At 51.1% G+C, this 18,606-nt stretch overlaps 1 protein-coding gene and 1 pseudogene across 1 annotated transcript; one reads left to right on the top strand and one right to left on the bottom strand.

The window, feature by feature from the left end:
- Window positions 1–634: 634 nt before the first annotated feature.
- On the bottom strand, window positions 635–7,480 carry LOC112061131 (olfactory receptor 14C36-like; annotated as a pseudogene).
- A 5,931-nt stretch (window positions 7,481–13,411) lies between these two features.
- LOC135974600 (olfactory receptor 14A16-like) lies at window positions 13,412–14,332 on the top strand. Its single transcript, XM_065563019.1, has one exon. The coding sequence runs from the start codon at window positions 13,412–13,414 to the stop codon at window positions 14,330–14,332; it is 921 nt and encodes a 306-aa protein (XP_065419091.1).
- The last annotated feature ends 4,274 nt before the right edge of the window (window positions 14,333–18,606 follow it).

Genomic DNA, 18,606 nt, shown 5'->3' with positions numbered 1-18,606 from the left:
CATGACATATAGAATTAAGGTAAGATAAGGTAATGGAAATGCCCACATAACCTTAACTCTGCCCCCTTTGGGCGATGCCCCACAACACCCGTAACACCCACACTCAGGCTCTGCCTTGTCACTGCAATGGACAGGCGCTACCTGCGCTTGCCCTATGCTCGAACACTGTGTCTGAACTATCACTGGGCAACCTTAACTCTGTGTTAAAAACGCAAAATCCTTTGGGTTTTTTTTTTGCCATTTATAGTTAGATCGATCAATCGATTCTTATCTGATTTACACTGGTGTAAACCTAGAGTAACTCCACTGACTTCAGTGAATTTAGTCTGGATTATTACCACTGTAAACAAAGCATTTTGTATAAAAAAGATTGGACATCATCTTCCCATTGAGGCAATAATGTCATCATTTGATTATATCAGTAAGGAAACACAGAATGAAACCATGGTGAAGGGAGAAATCTGAAAATTTAATTTTTGATGAATAACCTCCATCCAGTTAGTTTCTTCAGGGCACCTTTGATCTCCTTGTTCCTCATGCTGTAGATGATTGGATTCATCAGAGGAGGCACCATGGAAGAAAGCACACCTACCACACGATCCAGACCTGATGGAGAGCGGGAAGTGGGCTTCACCTAAGCAAAAACAGCAGTGCAAAATAACAAGGAGACCACAATGAGGTGAGAAAGGCAAGTGGAGAAGGCTTTATGGCAACCCTGCTCAGAGGGAATTTTCAGCACTGTTTTGAAGATCTGAATATATGACACAATTGTAAAAGCAGCTTAAGCCTAAGAATATGTTAAAGGAAAGAACCACAGTTTCACCAAGGTACAGGTCAGAGCAGGACAGCTTCAGTATTTGGGGGATTTCACAGTAGAACTGACCCACCATGTTGCCTCCACAGAAGATTATTGAAAATGTGACCCCAGAGTGCAGTATAGAAAGGAGAATTCTTCTTCGAGTGCTTGCTCATATCCATTCCATTAGGTGTGTGCGCGCCGCGTGCACGATCGTCGGAAGATTTTTCCCTAGCAACACCGGCGGGTCGGCTGTGGAGCCCCCTAGAGTGGCGCCTTCATGGCGCTGAATATATACCCCAGCCGACCCGGCGCCCCCTCAGTTCCTTCTTACCGCCCCTGACGGTCGTTGGAACTGTGGAGCGCTGCTTAGCTGTTCTCCACTCTCCCTAGCTTAGTTAGTCATTCGCAGTTATAGTTATAGTTATAGTCCTAGTGTTTATAGTTAAATAGTTCAATAGTTTTAAAAGTTGTCTAGTTGTTATAATAGTTCAGGGGATTAAGGGGGTCGTCTCCCCCTTTCTCCCCCGGCCGCGGGGCCGGGCTCATGCCCAACGCTCCCGGCTTCAAGCTGTGCGCCTCCTGCGCTAAGCCTATGCCCACGAGCGACCCGCACGACTCCTGTCTGAAGTGCCTGGGAGAGTCCCATCAAACAGATAAGTGCAAGATCTGTAAGGCCTTCAGACCAAGGACCAAGAAGGAGCGGGACTTTCGGCTCCGGCAACTCCTGATGGAGGCGGCACTTAGTCCGGACGCTCCATCTACAAGTCAGGCCCCGGCACCTAGCGCCTCAGTGCGCAGTGCCCCGGCGGCACCGGCCATGACGACCACGCGAGTGGCGTCAGATGAGCCTTCCCGGCACCGGACCTCGTCGGCACCGCAAGCACAGCAAGTGCCTCGGCGCCGGTCATTATCCCCAGGGCATAAGAAAGCCCATAAGACGGGGACCTCCGTGCCGAAGACGCTGGCTCCCCCAGTGCCGGGGGTAGAGCCGCGTACGCCGGTGGAGCACCGGAAACAGGTGCCTCCAGCACCGTCGACTCCGGCGCCGAGGCCGTTGAGTCCGGTGCAGACGGCGTCTCCACCGAGGCCGGCGGTGATACAGTGCCTCCCGTCGACGCCAGAGACCTTCGCGGCGGCGAGAGACTTAATAGCTCTCACGGAGCCGGCACCGCCTCAACCACCGGCACCGACGGCACCGTTGCCTCGCCCGGTCCAGTCGAGGGGGAAACCTGCCTTGATGCGCCCTCCATCGCAAGGGCTGGAACCTCGGCACCGATCCAGGTCCCGAAGCAGGTCCCCACGCCGCTCGCAGTCCCGGCACCGAATATCACCTCGGCACCGGTCGTACTCGCGGCCAAGATCTTCTTCGCGGCACCGCTCTACGTCTCGGCACCGCTATGATCGTCGGCACCGATCAACGTCGAGACGTAGTTCTCGGCACCGCTACGGTCGCCGCTCGACGTCGAGAGGCCGCTCCCGGTACCGGGCATACTCCAGGTCCTCGTCGAGGTCCAGATCCGACTCCCGGCACCGACGAGGTCATCGGCACCGGTCGCGGTCCCGGCACCGATCGCCGGCACCGCGTGGAGATAGATCATCTCCAGACCGGCACCGTGCGGCACCGCAGCCCACGGGAATCGTCTCGACGCTCTCGGCACCGCCATGGCCATCGAGATCGGGGTCTCGCTCCTCGGAGGACCTCTCGAGATCGGCATACCCCCCTCAGGGGCAAGCCGAGGAACAGGACTTGGGCCATTGGCAGAACATAACAGAGGACCATTCTCATGGCCCATCTCACTGGTCGTTTTGGACCCCGTGGGCGTACCATCAGGCGCAAGGGGCTCCAGTTGCTTCGACCTCTCGCTCCGGTCACTCTGTTAGAAGGGCCCCGGAGTCCACCATCTCTCGGCCTCCGCCAGGGGGCATGGAGGCTTCCGTGTCCGCACCACCTGACGCCCTGGACTCAAGCGCAGGTGATGCTCCGGCCCAGGAGCAGGGAGACCAGGACCCTCCCTTGGATCCTGTTCCACCGGAGGCATCTTCCTCTTCCTCTCCGGATGAGGCAGTGGCGGGCACATCGTGCACAGGTCCACCTCCAATAGATCTTCGGGCTCACCAAGATCTTCTGCGTAGGATGGCCCGTAATATGGACCTGCAGGCGGAGGAGATAGTGGAGGTGCACGACCCCATCGTGAATATCCTCGGAGCGGATGCCCCATCGAGGGTGGCGTTACCCCTGATCCGCACGATACAAGCCAATGTATCTACGATATGGCAGACTCCTGCCTCTATCCCACCCACAGCGAGAGGGGTGGAAAGGAAATACTTTGTCCCGTCTAAAGACTACGGGTACTTGTATACCCACCCCCAGCCGTGTTCACTGGTGGTGGCATCAGTGAACGCAAGGGAGCGCCACGGTCAGCAGGCCGCAGCGCCCAAATCGAAGGAGGCTAAGCGCCTCGATTTATTCGGCCGTAAAGTTTACTCAGCCGGAGGGCTGCAACTTAGAGCGGCTAATCAACAGGCGCTCTTGAGCCGCTATAGCTTTAACTCCTGGAACTCTATGGGGAAGTTCAAGGAGTTGGTTCCCCAAGAGTCCAGGGAGGAGTTTGGAGCCCTGGTGGAGGAGGGTAAGAAGGTGGCTCGGACCTCCTTACAGGCCTCCTTAGACATAGCGGACTCTGCTGCGAGAACCCTGGCCTCAGGTATCGCTATGCGGAGGATCTCCTGGCTCCAGGTTTCGGGTCTGCCTCAGGAACTGCAGCAAACCCTGCAGGATCTGCCCTTTGAAGGACAAGGGTTGTTTTCAGAAAAGACGGACTCTCGCCTGCAGAGCCTCAAGGACTCCAGGACGATCATGCGTTCCTTGGGGATGCATGTTGTGGGCCCTCAGCGCAGGCCATTTAGACCGCAGCCTCAGCGCTTCTACCCCCCCCCCCGCCTCGTCAGAGACAGGACTCGACCCGGAGGCGAGGACGAGGTGGTAGAAGAAGGTGGACCGGCCCTCAACCTGGTCAGAACCAGGGGCCACCTAGACCACCTTCGGGCCCCAGGCAGAACTTTTGAAGGTGCGGTCGAGGACGGCGCCCCAGTCATCCCACAGGATCCAGCCCCATCCTTTCGGGATCGCCTTTCCCATTTCCACCATGCCTGGTCCCTTATAACCTCGGACCGTTGGGTCCTTCGCACGGTGGACAGGGGATATGCTATCCAGCTTTCCTCAATTCCCCCCTCCTCCACCCCTTCCCCGTCCCTCTTCAGGGACCCTTCTCACGAGCAACTTCTTATACAGGAAGTTTCCACGCTCCTTGCTATGGGGGCCATAGAGGAGGTTCCAGTGGAGTTAAGGGGCAGGGGATTCTATTCCCGTTACTTCCTCATTCCCAAGTCCAAAGGAGGTCTGCGACCCATCTTGGACTTGCGCGGACTCAACAAATTCGTAGTAAAGTTGAAGTTCCGCATGGTCTCTTTGGGGGCCATTATCCCTTCCCTCGATCCTGGAGACTGGTTCGCCGCCCTCGACATGAAAGATGCATACTTTCACATAGCAATTTACCCGCCTCACAGACGCTTCCTGCGGTTCGTGGTAAGCAAGGTGCACTACCAATTTGCAGTCCTTCCCTTCGGCCTATCCTCGGCCCCAAGGGTGTTCACGAAATGTATGGCTGTCGTGGCAGCGTACCTTCGTCGGCAAGGGATACAGGTGTTCCCGTACCTAGACGACTGGCTGGTACGCGGTCGCACCAAAGAACAAGTTCGAGATCACGTCCACATAATAGTGCACACATTCAACAAGTTGGGTATCCTACTCAACAAGGACAAATCCGCTCTAGAACCTACCCAGAGAATAGAATTCATCGGCGCGGTTCTAGACTCCAGACGTGCACAAGCCATCCTGCCAGACAATCGCTTTTGCACCATCACGAGCCTCATTCAAGGACTCAAGGCCTTCCCAACTACCACGGTGAGGTCGTGCCTTACCCTGCTGGGTCACATGGCTTCCTGCACGTACGTAACCAGGCATGCCAGACTTCGGCTTCGCCCACTCCAGACCTGGGTGTCATCAAGATACCGCCCACATCGGGACAGCCTGAACATGGTGGTCACGGTCCCGAACTCGGTCCTGACCTCCCTCACATGGTGGCTAGACCACAAGGTGGTTTGCGAGGGGATGCCGTTTCACGCCCCACAACCCTCTCTGCACCTGGTCACAGACGCTTCATCCCTGGGTTGGGGCGCCCATCTCAACGAACACCATACCCAGGGCCTGTGGACTGCACCCCAGATAGCCCTGCACATCAATGTTCGGGAACTGATGGCGGTGCGCCTGGCGTGCCAGGCATTTCTCAATCTCCTACGTGGCCGTTGTGTGTTAGTTCTCATCGACAACACCACTGCCATGTTTTACATCAACAAGCAAGGAGGAGCACGTTCGTCAATTCTATGCCAAGAGGCCATTCGCCTGTGGGACTTCTGCATCGCCCACTCAATCCATCTCACGGCATCGTTCCTCCCTGGAGTCCAGAACACTCTGGCGGACCGACTCAGCAGGTCCTTTCAAACACACGAGTGGTCTATCCGTCCGGACATCATACATTCCGTTTTCCAGAAGTGGGGGTTTCCCCAGATAGACCTGTTTGCATCTCGAGACAACAGGAAGTGCCACGTGTTCTGCTCCCTGCAAGGTCGAGCTCCGGGCTCCCTCTCGGACGCGTTTCTCCTTCCCTGGAAAGACCACCTGTTTTATGCCTTCCCTCCGTTTCCTCTGGTCCACAAGGTACTGCTCAAATTGCGCAGAGACCAGGCACAGGTGATTCTGATCGCCCCAGCGTGGCCGAGACAACATTGGTACACCACGCTGTTGGAGCTCTCGGTTCAGACACCGATCCCGCTTCCATTATGCCCGGACCTCATCTCTCAGGACCACGGCCGCCTGCGTCACCCCGACCTGCAATCACTCCACCTCACGGCGTGGCTGCTCCATGGTTCACCCAGGCAGAGCAGCAGTGCTCGCACTCTGTCCAACAGATTCTGCTGAGCAGTAGGAAGCCCTCAACACGGACCACATACTTGGCCAAGTGGAAGCGGTTCTCCTGTTGGTGCGAACAACGAGCCACGTCCCCGTTACAGGCACCTATCCCTCTCATTTTGGAATATCTCCTCTCCCTAAAACAGCAAGGGTTGGCGATATCTTCAATTAGAGTTCACCTGGCCGCTATATCGGCCTTTCACCCAGGGGAACTCGCGTCCTCGGTATTCTCTAACCCGATGGTCGTTAGATTCCTCAAGGGCTTAGGCCGCATGTACCCACAACAACGTCAGCCCGTTCCGACGTGGGACCTCAACCTGGTTCTCTCCAAGCTCACAGGTCCTCCATTCGAGCCACTGGCCACCTGTTCACTTTTGTACCTATCCTGGAAGACAGCCTTCCTCGTAGCCATCACCTCAGCAAGGCGCGTTTCTGAACTCAGGGCGCTTACATCCGAGCCCCCTTACACAGTTTTCCATAAGGATAAAGTGCAGCTCCGCCCACATCCTGCCTTTCTCCCTAAGGTGGTTTCTCCATTTCATATCAACCAGGATATATTTCTCCCGGTCTTTCATCCTAAACCACATGCTACTCGCCAGGATCAACGTTTGCATTCTCTGGACGTACGCAGGGCCCTGGCCTTCTATATTGACCGCACAAGGCACTTTAGAAAGACGACGCAACTCTTCGTTGCAGTGGCCGACCGAATGAAAGGCTCACCGGTCTCCTCACAACGCCTATCCTCTTGGATTACGTCTTGCATCCGGACTTGCTATGACCTGGCAGGTGTCTCAGCACCGCACCTCACCGCTCATTCCACGAGGGCCCAAGCTTCCTCGACTGCTTTCCTGGCGCAAGTTCCGATCCAGGTCATTTGTAGAGCTGCGGTTTGGTCATCAGTCCACACGTTTACAGCTCACTATGCACTAGTGCAGCAGTCCAGGGACGATGCTGCCTTCGGATCAGCGGTTTTGCACACAGCAATGTCTCACTCCGACCCCACCACCTAAGTTGGGCTTGGGAGTCACCTAATGGAATGGATATGAGCAAGCACTCGAAGAAGAAAAGACGGTTACTCACCGTTGTAACTGTTGTTCTTCGAGATGTGTTGCTCATATCCATTCCAAACCCGCCCCCCGTCCCCACTGTCGGAGTAGCCGGCAAGAAGGAACTGAGGGGGCGCCGGGTCGGCTGGGGTATATATTCAGCGCCATGAAGGCGCCACTCTAGGGGGCTCCACAGCCGACCCGCCGGTGTTGCTAGGGAAAAATCTTCCGACGATCGTGCACGCGGCGCGCACACACCTAATGGAATGGATATGAGCAACACATCTCGAAGAACAACAGTTACAACGGTGAGTAACCGTCTTTTCCAGTGATCCAGGCACTGGATGCCATTTGGACACAAGCTCTCCTGTTCACTAAAATCTCATAGTGCAGTGGTTGGCAGATGGCGACGTATGAGTCATACGCCATGATGGTGAGAAAAGCAAAGTCAACTGCAGTGAAGAAGATGAAGAGAAAGACTTGGGTAACACATCCAGCATAAGAAATTAACATGGTGTTTAACAGGGAGTTGGCCACGGACTTGGGAACAGTGAGGGAGATAGATCCAACGTCTAAGACAGACAGATTTATCAGGAAGAAGTACATGGGGGTGTGAATGTGATGGTCAAGCAGTGCAAGGATGATAACAAGGAGATTCCCTGTCAGGGATACCAAGTAAATCCCTAGAAACAGTACAAAGAGTAAAATACGCAGCCACCGAACATCAGAGAATCCCATTATATATATTTAACCTGGCTGTGTGAGGTACCATTCAAACAGTATTTTAAATAAATTTTCTTGTATTCTGCTACAGACTGAGGTTGCTGGTCTTCTTTTCAAGTTAAACCCCATTCTTCTGCTTTTCACTGTTCCTCATAGGTCAGGTTTTCTAAACCTTTGATCATTTTTGTTGGTCTCCTCTGAACTCTTTCCAATCTGTCCACATCTTACTTAAAGTGTGTCACTCAGAACCAGACACAGTACTCCAGCTGAGGCCTCACCAGTGCCAAGTAGAGTGGGACAATTACCTCCCGTGTCTTACATACGACATTCTTTTTAATACAGTCCAAATGATATTAACCTTTTTCGCAACTACATCACATTGTTGACTCATTCAATTTGTGATCCACTCTAGCCAGTGATTCCCCATTTTGGAGTTGTACATTTGATTTTTCCTTGGTAAGAGAAGAACTTTGCACTTGTCTTTATTGAATTTCCTCTTGCTGATTTTAGACCAATTCTCCAATTTGTCAAGGTCATTTCGAATTCTAATCCTGTCCTCAAAAGTGTTTGCAACCCTTCCCAGCTTGGTGTCACATGCAAGTTTTATAAGCATATTCTCTCCTCCATTATCCAAGTCGTTAAAAAAATATTGAATAATAGCCTTAAAAATGCCACCAGAAAAGTGTTGCAGGTTTTGATCGTAAAACTATGGGTGAAGATTTTCACCTAGGGGCCTGGGATGACCAATTCCCATTAAAACTAATTGGAATTTTTGATATTTTGATATATGGTGTCCAAATATCTATAGGCTACCTTGAAAATCCCATCACCGGTCATGTTGGCCCCTCCAGGAACACAAAATAGCCGACATCACCATGAGAGAGGTGGAGTTGTGTTACCCTGATGTGTTGCCTAATTCAGCTAAAATCTACCAGAATTAATTTGAATAAATCTGGTCAAAAACAGGAGAGAGGATCAGAATCCTCCTACACCATTATTTAAAGAATTTTTTTTTTTTAATTCATAGAAATTTAGAATCTTTTTTAAAAAATCTACCATTTTGTCAATTTTTGAAAAAATGTTGTTCCTATTTTTGGTGGAGATCAAATTAGATTAATAGATTCCATGGCCAGAAGGGACCATAGTGACTGTCTAGTCTGACCTCCTGTATAACCCAGTCCACAGAACATCCCCAAAATAATACCTAGAGCAGATCCTTTAGTAAAACATCCAATCTTGATTTGAAAATTATCAGTGATGGAATCTACAAAATAAGTAATTAATAATAAACTAAGCGAGATATTCAAAGAGGATTAATGGAACTGGGCACTCCTCTCCTGTCAAAAGCCAATGGCATTTAGACACACAAATCCAGTATATTCCTCTGAATATTTCAGCCTATCTGGATAATGAGAGCATGCAGTTACTTTGGAGTAGATAAAACTCTATGATAAAACTCCTCACGCCATAGACCATTCACAAGCTGATGATGAGACTCCGCCATGGGCAGGTTATTCAAGAACTGTCCTCTAAGGGGCCTCTTAAACTTTCCTCTGAATCTGGTGGTACTGGCCACTATCAGGGACAGAATACTGGACTGGATGGTCAAAACATCTTACCTAGTTAGACAGTTCCTATGACAAGCAGATGCTGTCAAATAAAATTGCAATGAATGTTGCACCCACATCAACTCAAAAGCATTTAATTTAGTTTTAGTTACTCATTATTAAAGCTGGTCAAAAATGAAAGTTATATTTTTATGGGAATTGTCATTGTTCAGTAACATCCCATAATATTGCTTTTGGATGGGGGGTGGGCAAAAAAATGAAACTGGACTCTGAAAAGTGTTTGGTTTTCAATAAACTTCTCTAGTAAAAATGCAAGTTTATGGTAAACATTTTATAGTTTTGGGAAAAGATTTCTGATATTGAAAACTTTCCCCCCCAAACCTGAAAAAATATACAAAAATGTTTTCCATTTCCAGGTTTTCATAATACCAAAAACAACTTCCCCCCACCATCACCACTCATTATGAATTATCCTCCAAGTAACTATTATGCCCATTGGACAGATGACAAACTGAGGAATGGCGCGGTGAAGAGACTGAACAAAGTCAGGGGAATAGTTGGGATCAGATCTCAGGACAGCTTGCCCCTTAGCTTTTTAATAATGAATTAATTATCTGATAGTTGCACCTGATATGAGAGGCCCATTATATTATGTAAGACACAGTCTCCGCCCCAAAGAACTTCCAGTAGAAAAGAAAGGCAAAGGGTGGGAGGAGAAAGACAGCCCTATGGAATGACTTTCCCAAGGTAACACTCAGGTCAGCGGCAGGGCTAGGAATTGTTGCCAGATGTCTGGAGTACAGCCCTGTGTGTCCTTAGTGTTTGCCTCACAATCTTTCCTCTAGACCCTGCTGCCTTGTTTTAATTGTGATTATTTTAGTTTCTGCAAACTCTCCGGGGAACTAGAGGGCAAGAAAATTAAATCTTGCCTCTGAGCCCTTGAGGGCTCCAGGGTGTGAGTCCGACAAACCCGTTGTAAACAGACATGGATAAATCACCTTCCCACAGCAACAAAGTTTTTGACACACAGCTGATCTGCAGAGAGCACAGATCTCACTGTATTTGCAGCAGCTCAGCCTCAGTATGAGGGGGGAACAGCCTCTCATAATACAGTGACAGGGGCATTAGTTAGAGAGATAGATCGATAGAGCGGTGTGCATGGGGCTAGAGAGAGAGGGGTAACCAATTGCAGTCTGTAGCTGGAGGAGAAAAGACATCTCAGTCTGGGAGGATTCCACACAGACCGGCACCGTAAGTTTGCTCTTGCAATGAAATATATTGGTGAGTTACAGAGTGGCATTTTAAGGAAGAAATTGTAAGTGCCAATAGATTTTTTTTCATATTTTTACTCTTACCTCAATTTGGGCATGGGAAACTGAGGCAGTCCAAAGCATTTACCTTAGGAAAGAGGGGGCAGAATATTCGTGCCTCCTTTTCATTCTATAGGGAGTGGGGGAATTGAGGAAATTGACACATATTTTTTAGAATGGATCAAGGGTTTAGATTAAAATTCTCCAAAAATTGTGACAAACACTATCGTCTCATTGTTGCTTTTCTCTCTGTATACATTAGTTTCTTGTTCTTTCTGTCTATCTGTCTGTTTATACTTTTCTCTCTATATTAGTTTGTTTATACTTCTCTATCTACCTGTTAGTTTGGGTTCGTTCTCTTTTTCTCTCTCACTCTCTGTATCGGTTCTTTTCTTACTTGTGTCTCTCTGTTAGTTTGTTGTTAGATCTATCAAACTATCTATCTGTCTATCTAGCGTTAGTTTTTGTCTAGTTCTCAGTTTATTGTTTCATCTGTCTATTAGATTGCTGCAAAGGTAGTTGAGTCAAGTGGGTTTGCAGTAGTGGGGACGAGGAGCCTGGATTCAATCCCCAGCTCTGGAAACGGAGTGGGGTGAAGTGGGTAAGAGTAGCAAGGACTGAGAGCCAGGACTCCTGAGTTTTATATGTGGCTCTGGGAGGAAATTCAGTCCAGTGTGTAGAGGAGCCAGAACTGGGGGGTTCTATTTCTGTCTCTCATAAAGACTGTGGGCACTCGTCTGGCCAGTGACAAACTCAGACTCCCTCTGACTGATGAAGAGAAGGGATTTGAATTCCCAATTTACAGGAGGGTGCCTGAGCTGCTAGGTTTTGGGCTGTTCTGAAGTGAGACTGTCTTAGTCTCTCCTTTTGAAGCTGCTCCACTTTGTATCAATAATTAAATAATCATTGGAGCAGGGACTAGAACTTGTCCCTACCAGACACCAGGTCAGTGCCCCAAGTACCACGCTGGAGAATCACTCTCATGCCCCTACCCTGGCCCAATGACTCTAGATTGTCACTCGCAGCAATCATTCCTTTTGGCAATGGAGAGTCACTGGGTCAGAGGCTGAGATGCAGTCTAATGTATACGCTAGAGGAGGGAACTATGAGTCATGACACCTCACTTTGTTCCCAGCTGTGGGAGGGAGTTGAGTCTAGTGAGTAAAGCCAGAACTCTTGGCCTGTATTTCCAGCTCCGGGAGGGGTGTTGGATTTAGTGGGTTAGAGCAGGGAGCGAGATGGGAGTCAGCACTCCTAGTTTCTCTTCCAAGCTCTGGGAGGGAGTTTAGATGAGTGGGTAGAGAAGCAGGAGGGGAGCCAGAACATTTGTTTCTCGCTATGAGCAAGGATATTCGGCTAGAAGGGGGGACGAGGCATCAGGACTCCTGAACTGTATTCCTGACTCGAGTTTAATGTGTAATTATGGCTGGGTTTGGTCACCTCCATGCAAAATGCTGCTCCCATTTAGAGCAGTATAAATGGGGAGTAATTCCATGGCATGCAGTGAAATTACCCCACATTCACAGCAGTGCCCCTGACACCAAAATAAGGCCAGCCAGACCCCCGATTAATCTCAGTAAACTGAGAATATTAACATTTATACACCATTATCCAGAGTTCGCCCACCTCTGGGTAACAGAGTTATACAAATACCTGAAAAGTAATTGTTCCTAATTCTCCTCTCCATCACCCTCGTGTAAATTAGGAGTAACTGCACTGGAGCCCATTGAGCTGATTCTACTTTCTCTCACCCCAGTGTAAATCAGGAGTAACTCCATTGGAATCAGCGGGACTGTTTCCCCCATTCTCATTCCCATATTACATCAATCTTCAGAAGCTAAGGGTCTGACTCAAGGAAATTAAGGTGGTTTTCACAAAAGGAGAGTTATTTTACTGATCTAATCCTGGGCCTTGCTGCTCTGAAATGAGACTGTCTCAGTCTCTCCTGTTGAAGCTGCTCCACTTTGTATCAATAATTAAATAGTCATTGGAGCAGGGACATGAACTTGGCTCTACCAGACACCAGGTGAGTGTCCCAAGTACCACGCTGGCGAATCACTCTCACGCCCCTACCCTGGCCCAATGACTCTCCATTATCACTCACAGCAGTCATTCCTGATGGCAGTGGAGAGTCCCTGGGACAGAGGCTGAGATGCAGTCTGATGTAGTCATTAGAGGAGGTGACTGGGAGTCATGACACCTCACTTGTGTTCCCAGCTCTGGGAAGAGTTGAGTCCACCGGGTAGAGCAAGAACTCCTGTCCTGTATTTCCAGCTCCGGAAGGCGTGTTGCATTTAGTGGGTTAGAGCAGGGGGCAAACTGGGAGTCAGGACTCCTGGGTTCCCTTCCAAGCTCTGGAAGGTAGTTTAGTTGAGTGGTTAGAGAAGCAGGAGGGGAGCTGGAATGTCTGTCTCTCGCAGCGAGCATGGAAAATGGCTAGAACTGGGGACGGGGCATCAGGACTCCTGAGCTGTATTCATGATTAGAGTTTACCGCGTAATTATGGCTGGGTTTGGTCACCTCCATGCGAGATGCTGCTCCCATTTAGGGCAGTATATATGGGGAGTAATTCCATGGCATGCTGTGAAATTACCCCACATTCGCAGCAATGCCCCTGACAGCAGAATCTGGCCAGCCAGACACCCGATTCCCCTCAGTAAACTATGGATAGAAACATTTATACAAGATTATACATAGTTCGCCCACCTTTGGGTGACAGAGATATACAAATACCTCAAAAGCAATTATTCCTAATTCTCCTCTCCATCACCCTGGTGTAAATTAGTAGTCACTGCACTGGAGTCCATTGAGCTGAGGGTCTGACTCAAGGAAATTCAGGTGGTTTTCACAAAAGGAGAGTTATTTTACTGATCTAATCCTGGCCCTTGCTCTTGTCCCTCCCTCTGCAACCATCACACGATATCCTGAGAAAGAAAATGTCCAACCGAACCACCGTGACCGAGTTCCTTCTCCTGGGATTCTCTGATGTTCGGGAGCTGCAGATTTGGCACTTTGTGGGGTTTCTAGTGATGTACTTGGCAGCCCTGGTGGGGAATCTTCTTATCTTCATGGCCATTGCCTTCGACCATCACCTTCACACCCCCATGTACTTCTTCCTGATGAATCTGTCCATCCTAGACGTTGGCTCCATCTCTGTCACCGTCCCCAAATCCATGGCCAACTCCCTCATGAACACCAGGTCCATTTCCTATGCTGGATGTGTTGCCCAAGTCTTTTTCCTCACCTTCTTCATCCCAGCGGATTTTTCCCTTCTCATTGTCATGGCGTATGACCGATATATTGCCATATGCCAACCACTGCACTATGACACAATCATGAACAGCAGAGCTTGTGTCCAAATGGCAGCTGGTGCCTGGATCAGTGGGATTCTCAACTCTATACTACAAACCGGGAACACATTTGCATTGACCTTCTGTGGAGGCAACATGGTGGATCAATTCTTCTGTGAAATCCCCCAGCTGCTGAAGCTCGCCTGCTCTGACTCCTATCTTAGTGAAGTTAGGGTTCTTGCATTTAGTGTGTGTTTACTCTTAGTCTGCTTTGTTTTTATGATTGTGTCATATGTTCAGATCTTCAAATCAGTGCTCAGAATCCCCTCTGAGCAGGGACGACATAAAGCCTTCTCCACCTGCCTTCCTCACCTCACTGTGGTCTCCTTGTTTGTTTGCACTGGGGCCCTTGCCTACCTGAAACCCACCTCCAGCTCCCCATCTTCTCTGGATCTTGTGGCGGCTGTTCTTTATTCCGTATTGCCACCAATCGTGAATCCAATTATCTACAGCATGAGGAACAAAGAGATCAAAGCTGCCCTGAGGAGACTGACTGGGTGTAGGTAATTCACCAAGAATTAATTTTCTGTCTTTCTCTAATTAAAGTTTGCTCATGTAGTATCTTTAGCTATTCATTAATGTCAGTTATTTTCATAACCACACAGATTGCACACAAACACGTCTAATTTTGACCTAGTTGCACCAATGCAAATCTAAATTAACTCCGCTGATGTCACTGCCGCTGGGGTGATTTACACCAGTAAAAATTCTGGTCCAGTTGTGGAGTAAATGGGTGTAAATTGTGTGCACAAGAAGAATCAGACTTTCATTCTGTGCCAAAACAATACCCGTTACACTGCTTGGCCACTAGCGCCTGTTCCATGGCCACTGAAAGAATGATGGGAGTTGTCTTGCTTGTGTGTCTAAATCAGGGAGTGGCTTCATTGGAACCACAGGAGTCAGACTGGTGTAAGAATGGGGTAGGTGCGAAGACATTTGGGGTAGATCCTCAACACATCAGTGTAGTTCCATTGACTATGGTGGCACATAATCAAATTGCAGCATCTGTGGAGCTGACCTACTGCCTCCAATGGAGCTGTATAACCATTGGCACCGGCTGGGTTCTGGGCCCATTGTGTTATAAACCACCATTCATGGCCTAACCACTAGGCGGGGGACACGAGGCCAGACTGTGTTAGCTCACATGTACATTCGGGCATGTGGGAGATGGAGAGACTGGCTAGAAATTACAGGGAGGTTTCTAACCACCAGCAGGGCGAGGTTCTCGAGCATCCTCCCAATAGGAGTTGTGGGAGGAAAATGACTGAATTAGTTTGAAGATAGCTGGACAAATGTCTGAGTGGGACTGTATGACAGGGCTGCTTGTGCTGGTAGCGGGAAGAGCTCAGCAGCAATGGGGCTCACTTACACCGTCCCGGGCCGGAGCATCTTTAATAACCTGTACTTGGTCCGGGACCTATTAGAGCTGGGGCTTAGGGGTGGTCTGTCGTTCGCCCTCCTGTCCCTGGACCAGGAGAAGGCATTTGACAGGATGGACCACGGGTATCTCCTGGGCACTCTGCAGGCATTTGGCTTCGGGCCCCAGTTTGTGGGTTTTCTCCAAGTGCTGTACGCTGAGGCAGAGTGTCTGGTCAGGCTCAACTGGACCCTGACCGAGCCAGTCAGCTTTGGGCGGGAGTACGGCAGGGGTGCTTCCTCTTGGGCCAGCTGTACACTCTGGCGATCGAGCCCTTCCTCTTCCTCCTCCATCAGAGGTTGGCGGGGTTGGCACTTCGGGAGCCGGAGCTGCGGCTGGTCCTGTCGGCGTACGCCAACGACGTGCTCCTCGTGGTTCAGGACCCGGGGGACCTGGTGTGGGTGGAGGCCTGCCAGGCCGTTTACTCAGCGGCCTCCTTCACCCGGGTCAACTGGGTCAATAGCTCTGGCCTGGTGGTCAGGGACAGGTGGCAGGCGAGCTCCCTCCCACCCGCGCTTGAAGCCATTCGGTGGAGCGCGGGTCCGCTGCTCTATCTCGGCGTTTACCTTTCCACCACGCATCCTTCTCCACCAGAGAACTGGCAGGATTTGGAGGTCAGGGTGGGTGAGCGGCTGCAGAGATGGACAGGACTGCTCCGGTGTGTCTCCCTGCGAGGGAGGGCACTGGTGCTGAATCAGCTCGTCCTGTCCATGCTCTGGCACCGGCTCAACACCCTGAGCCCGGCCACGGGGCTCCTGGCCAGGCTCCAGAGGACGGCCCTGGAGTTTTTCTGGCTGGAACTGCACTGGGTCTTTGCAGGGGTTCTGAGTCTTCCCCTGGAGGAGGGAGGACAGGGCCTGGTCTGCCTTCGTAGCCAGGTCCACGTCTTCCGCCTCCAGGCCCTGCAGAGGCTCCTTTATGGTGCAGGTAGTCCGGCGTGGAGCACGTTAGCGCACACCTTCCTCCGCCGCCTCCGAGGGCTCCGATACGACCGGCAGTTCCTTTTTCTTCACCCGAGACGTATTCCACGAGACCTCTCGGAGCTGCTGGTCTTCTACCAGGACCACCTCCGGACCTGGAAGCTTTTTTCAGTGACCAGGTCCATTGTGGCCACCGAGGGGGCGGACCTCCTCATGGAGCCCCTGCTGCACAACCCCGATCTCCATGTGCAGGTGGCGGAGTCGCCCTCGGTGAGCCGGAGGTTGGTCCTGGCAGAAACCACCAAGGTCGGACACCTCCTGGACTACGCCAGGGGGGACTGGGTGGATCCCCGTGCGCTTGGCCGGCACATGGGGCTCTCCACCCTTGTGACCCCTCTGCATGTACTTCAGGAGGTGGGCGCTGCCTTGTCGCCCCCTTCTCTCAGCTTCCTGTGGCGGGCCCTGCGAGAGGGCGCTCCCCACCCACCCCTCACCCCGGGCCCTCCGGACCTTTTTATCGGGGCCCTGTTCCGCGAGCCCCCCCCGGCTACCCCGCTCCCATAATCCGAGCCAGCTGCATGCTCTGCAGCCGGTCCGGTTTCGAACCGCGCCCAGAGACCACCTGTACACGCTTGTGCTCCACACGTTGCATCTCCTCACCCTCGCGTCCCGGGGACATTGGTTGGCGGCTCCTTCACGGAGCCCTGAGCACGGGTGTTTACCTGGCGTGGTTCACCCCTATTCCCGAGGCCTGCCCATTCTGCGGCATGAGGGAGACCCTGATGCATGCCTACCTCGAGTGCGCCAGGTTGCAGCCCCTGTTCCGGCTCCTCCAGAACCTCTTGTTGAAGTTCTGGCTGCACTTTTCCCCACACCTGTTCATTTATGCACACCCTATCCGAGACCTCCTCGTCAACCTCTTCCTGGCTTTAGCCAAACTCACCATCTATAATACCAGGGAGAGGATGTTGGACGAAGAGGTGCTCTGCGACTGTGGGGCCTATTTCCGTACCTCCCTAGTCTCACATCTCCGGGCAGAGTTTCACTGGGCAGCGACCACTGGCTCCTTTGCGACCTTTGAAGAGCAGTGGGCGCTGTCCGGGGTTCTCTGATCGGTGTCCGCATCTGGTACCCTGATTTTGAACCTTTAACCGTCACCTCACTCCCTGTTTTCTCATTAGTTGTCCCAAGAAATTACTTGGTTTCTGGGTCCAGTGGTCCCTCCCGCTAGGCTCGGGGAGGGGCCTTTAGAAGTGGGCGGGTAAGCCCGCCCACCTCCCAGTTGATACCAATAGGGCCTCACTACAACCCTGTATAAAGTTTATACTTTAAGAGAGGAGCAGGTAGTGTTCCTTTTCCACAAACTCTTCCACCCCCATTATCCCCCCCCCACTTCCCAGTGAGCGTGTGCATGGGTTATTTATTTTCATTTCAAAAATAGTTTCAGCACCTTCTCAATATTCGGCTGTGCTCAAGGGATATTTCCTCAAGATTAGAAACCCTTCAACAGAGGCAGATGCCTCCTGTTTTTAGGCACAGATTTCTGCCCAGGGTTAGATTTTGCCTCACAGGACCTAGGTTTGTTGGCCAGAACATTCTCCTTTCAGCAGCTATGGGGCTGCAAGTCAGAAACAGTTTTCAACCATCTCCTCCTCTCGCCAGGCACATGCACAGTGCAATCCATTTGTTGTGACTCCAACCACTTCAAAGGCTGACACGCCTAACTGAGAATTAAACACTGTGGCTAATAACGCTGTCACTTTATTTCCCCCTCAGGGTCAGTGGGTGGACTGCACTCTGCTGAGTTGGCCCTTGAGCTTTGGAGACCCTGCATGAGGATCTGAGCCCCGGTTTGATCTCTAGCTATGCACAATGTATCGTCACCAAAATGCACCAAATGTATGAAAAGTTACAAATACTCCACTGCAGTCAACTGATTTCCCTCTCACTAACCCTGCTGTAAAACAGGAGTAACCACACTGAAGTCAATGGGGCTGATTCCCCCATCACTTATCTCGGGGTAATTCCATAGTGTTACACTTGAGTATGTCTGGTTTCAGGGAGAAGAGATTCAGGCCCTTTGACTCCAGCCTCTGATGCATCCTCCACCCCCTGAACGCTCTTACTCTAGTCCCTGGGTGTCTCCTTCCCTCTGCCACACACAGCCCAGACCTGCAAACATCCCCCAGCCCCCCAGCCCTTAATCCCCTTCCTTCCCTCTCACAACCCTCCACCTCACAGACACTCTCGGTCCCTGTTTTTTGAGAGTCCCCTCCATGGCCCAGAGCCAATTCTCCACTCAGAGTTCCTGACTCAGCTTCCTCAGAGATTCCTGTTGAACCCCTTTGCCCACCAGTCCCCTCTTCTCCTCAGCTCCACTCCCCTGATATGGCCCCAGCCCCAGGGATCAGCTCACGACCTCTGCTTCCTCCTGTCAAAGTTCC

The sequence above is a fragment of the Chrysemys picta genome, chromosome 12, assembly GCF_011386835.1.
Source record: "Chrysemys picta bellii isolate R12L10 chromosome 12, ASM1138683v2, whole genome shotgun sequence".
Taxonomy (NCBI): Eukaryota; Metazoa; Chordata; order Testudines; family Emydidae; genus Chrysemys; species Chrysemys picta.
Note: the sequence above shows the minus strand (reverse complement) of the source record. Positions and strands in the feature narration are given on the sequence as shown.

Bases quoted from the DNA above. Each gene is read 5' to 3' on its own strand.
- LOC135974600 (XM_065563019.1), top strand. From the start codon at position 13,412: ATGTCCAACCGAACCACCGTGACCGAGTTCCTTCTCCTGGGATTCTCT.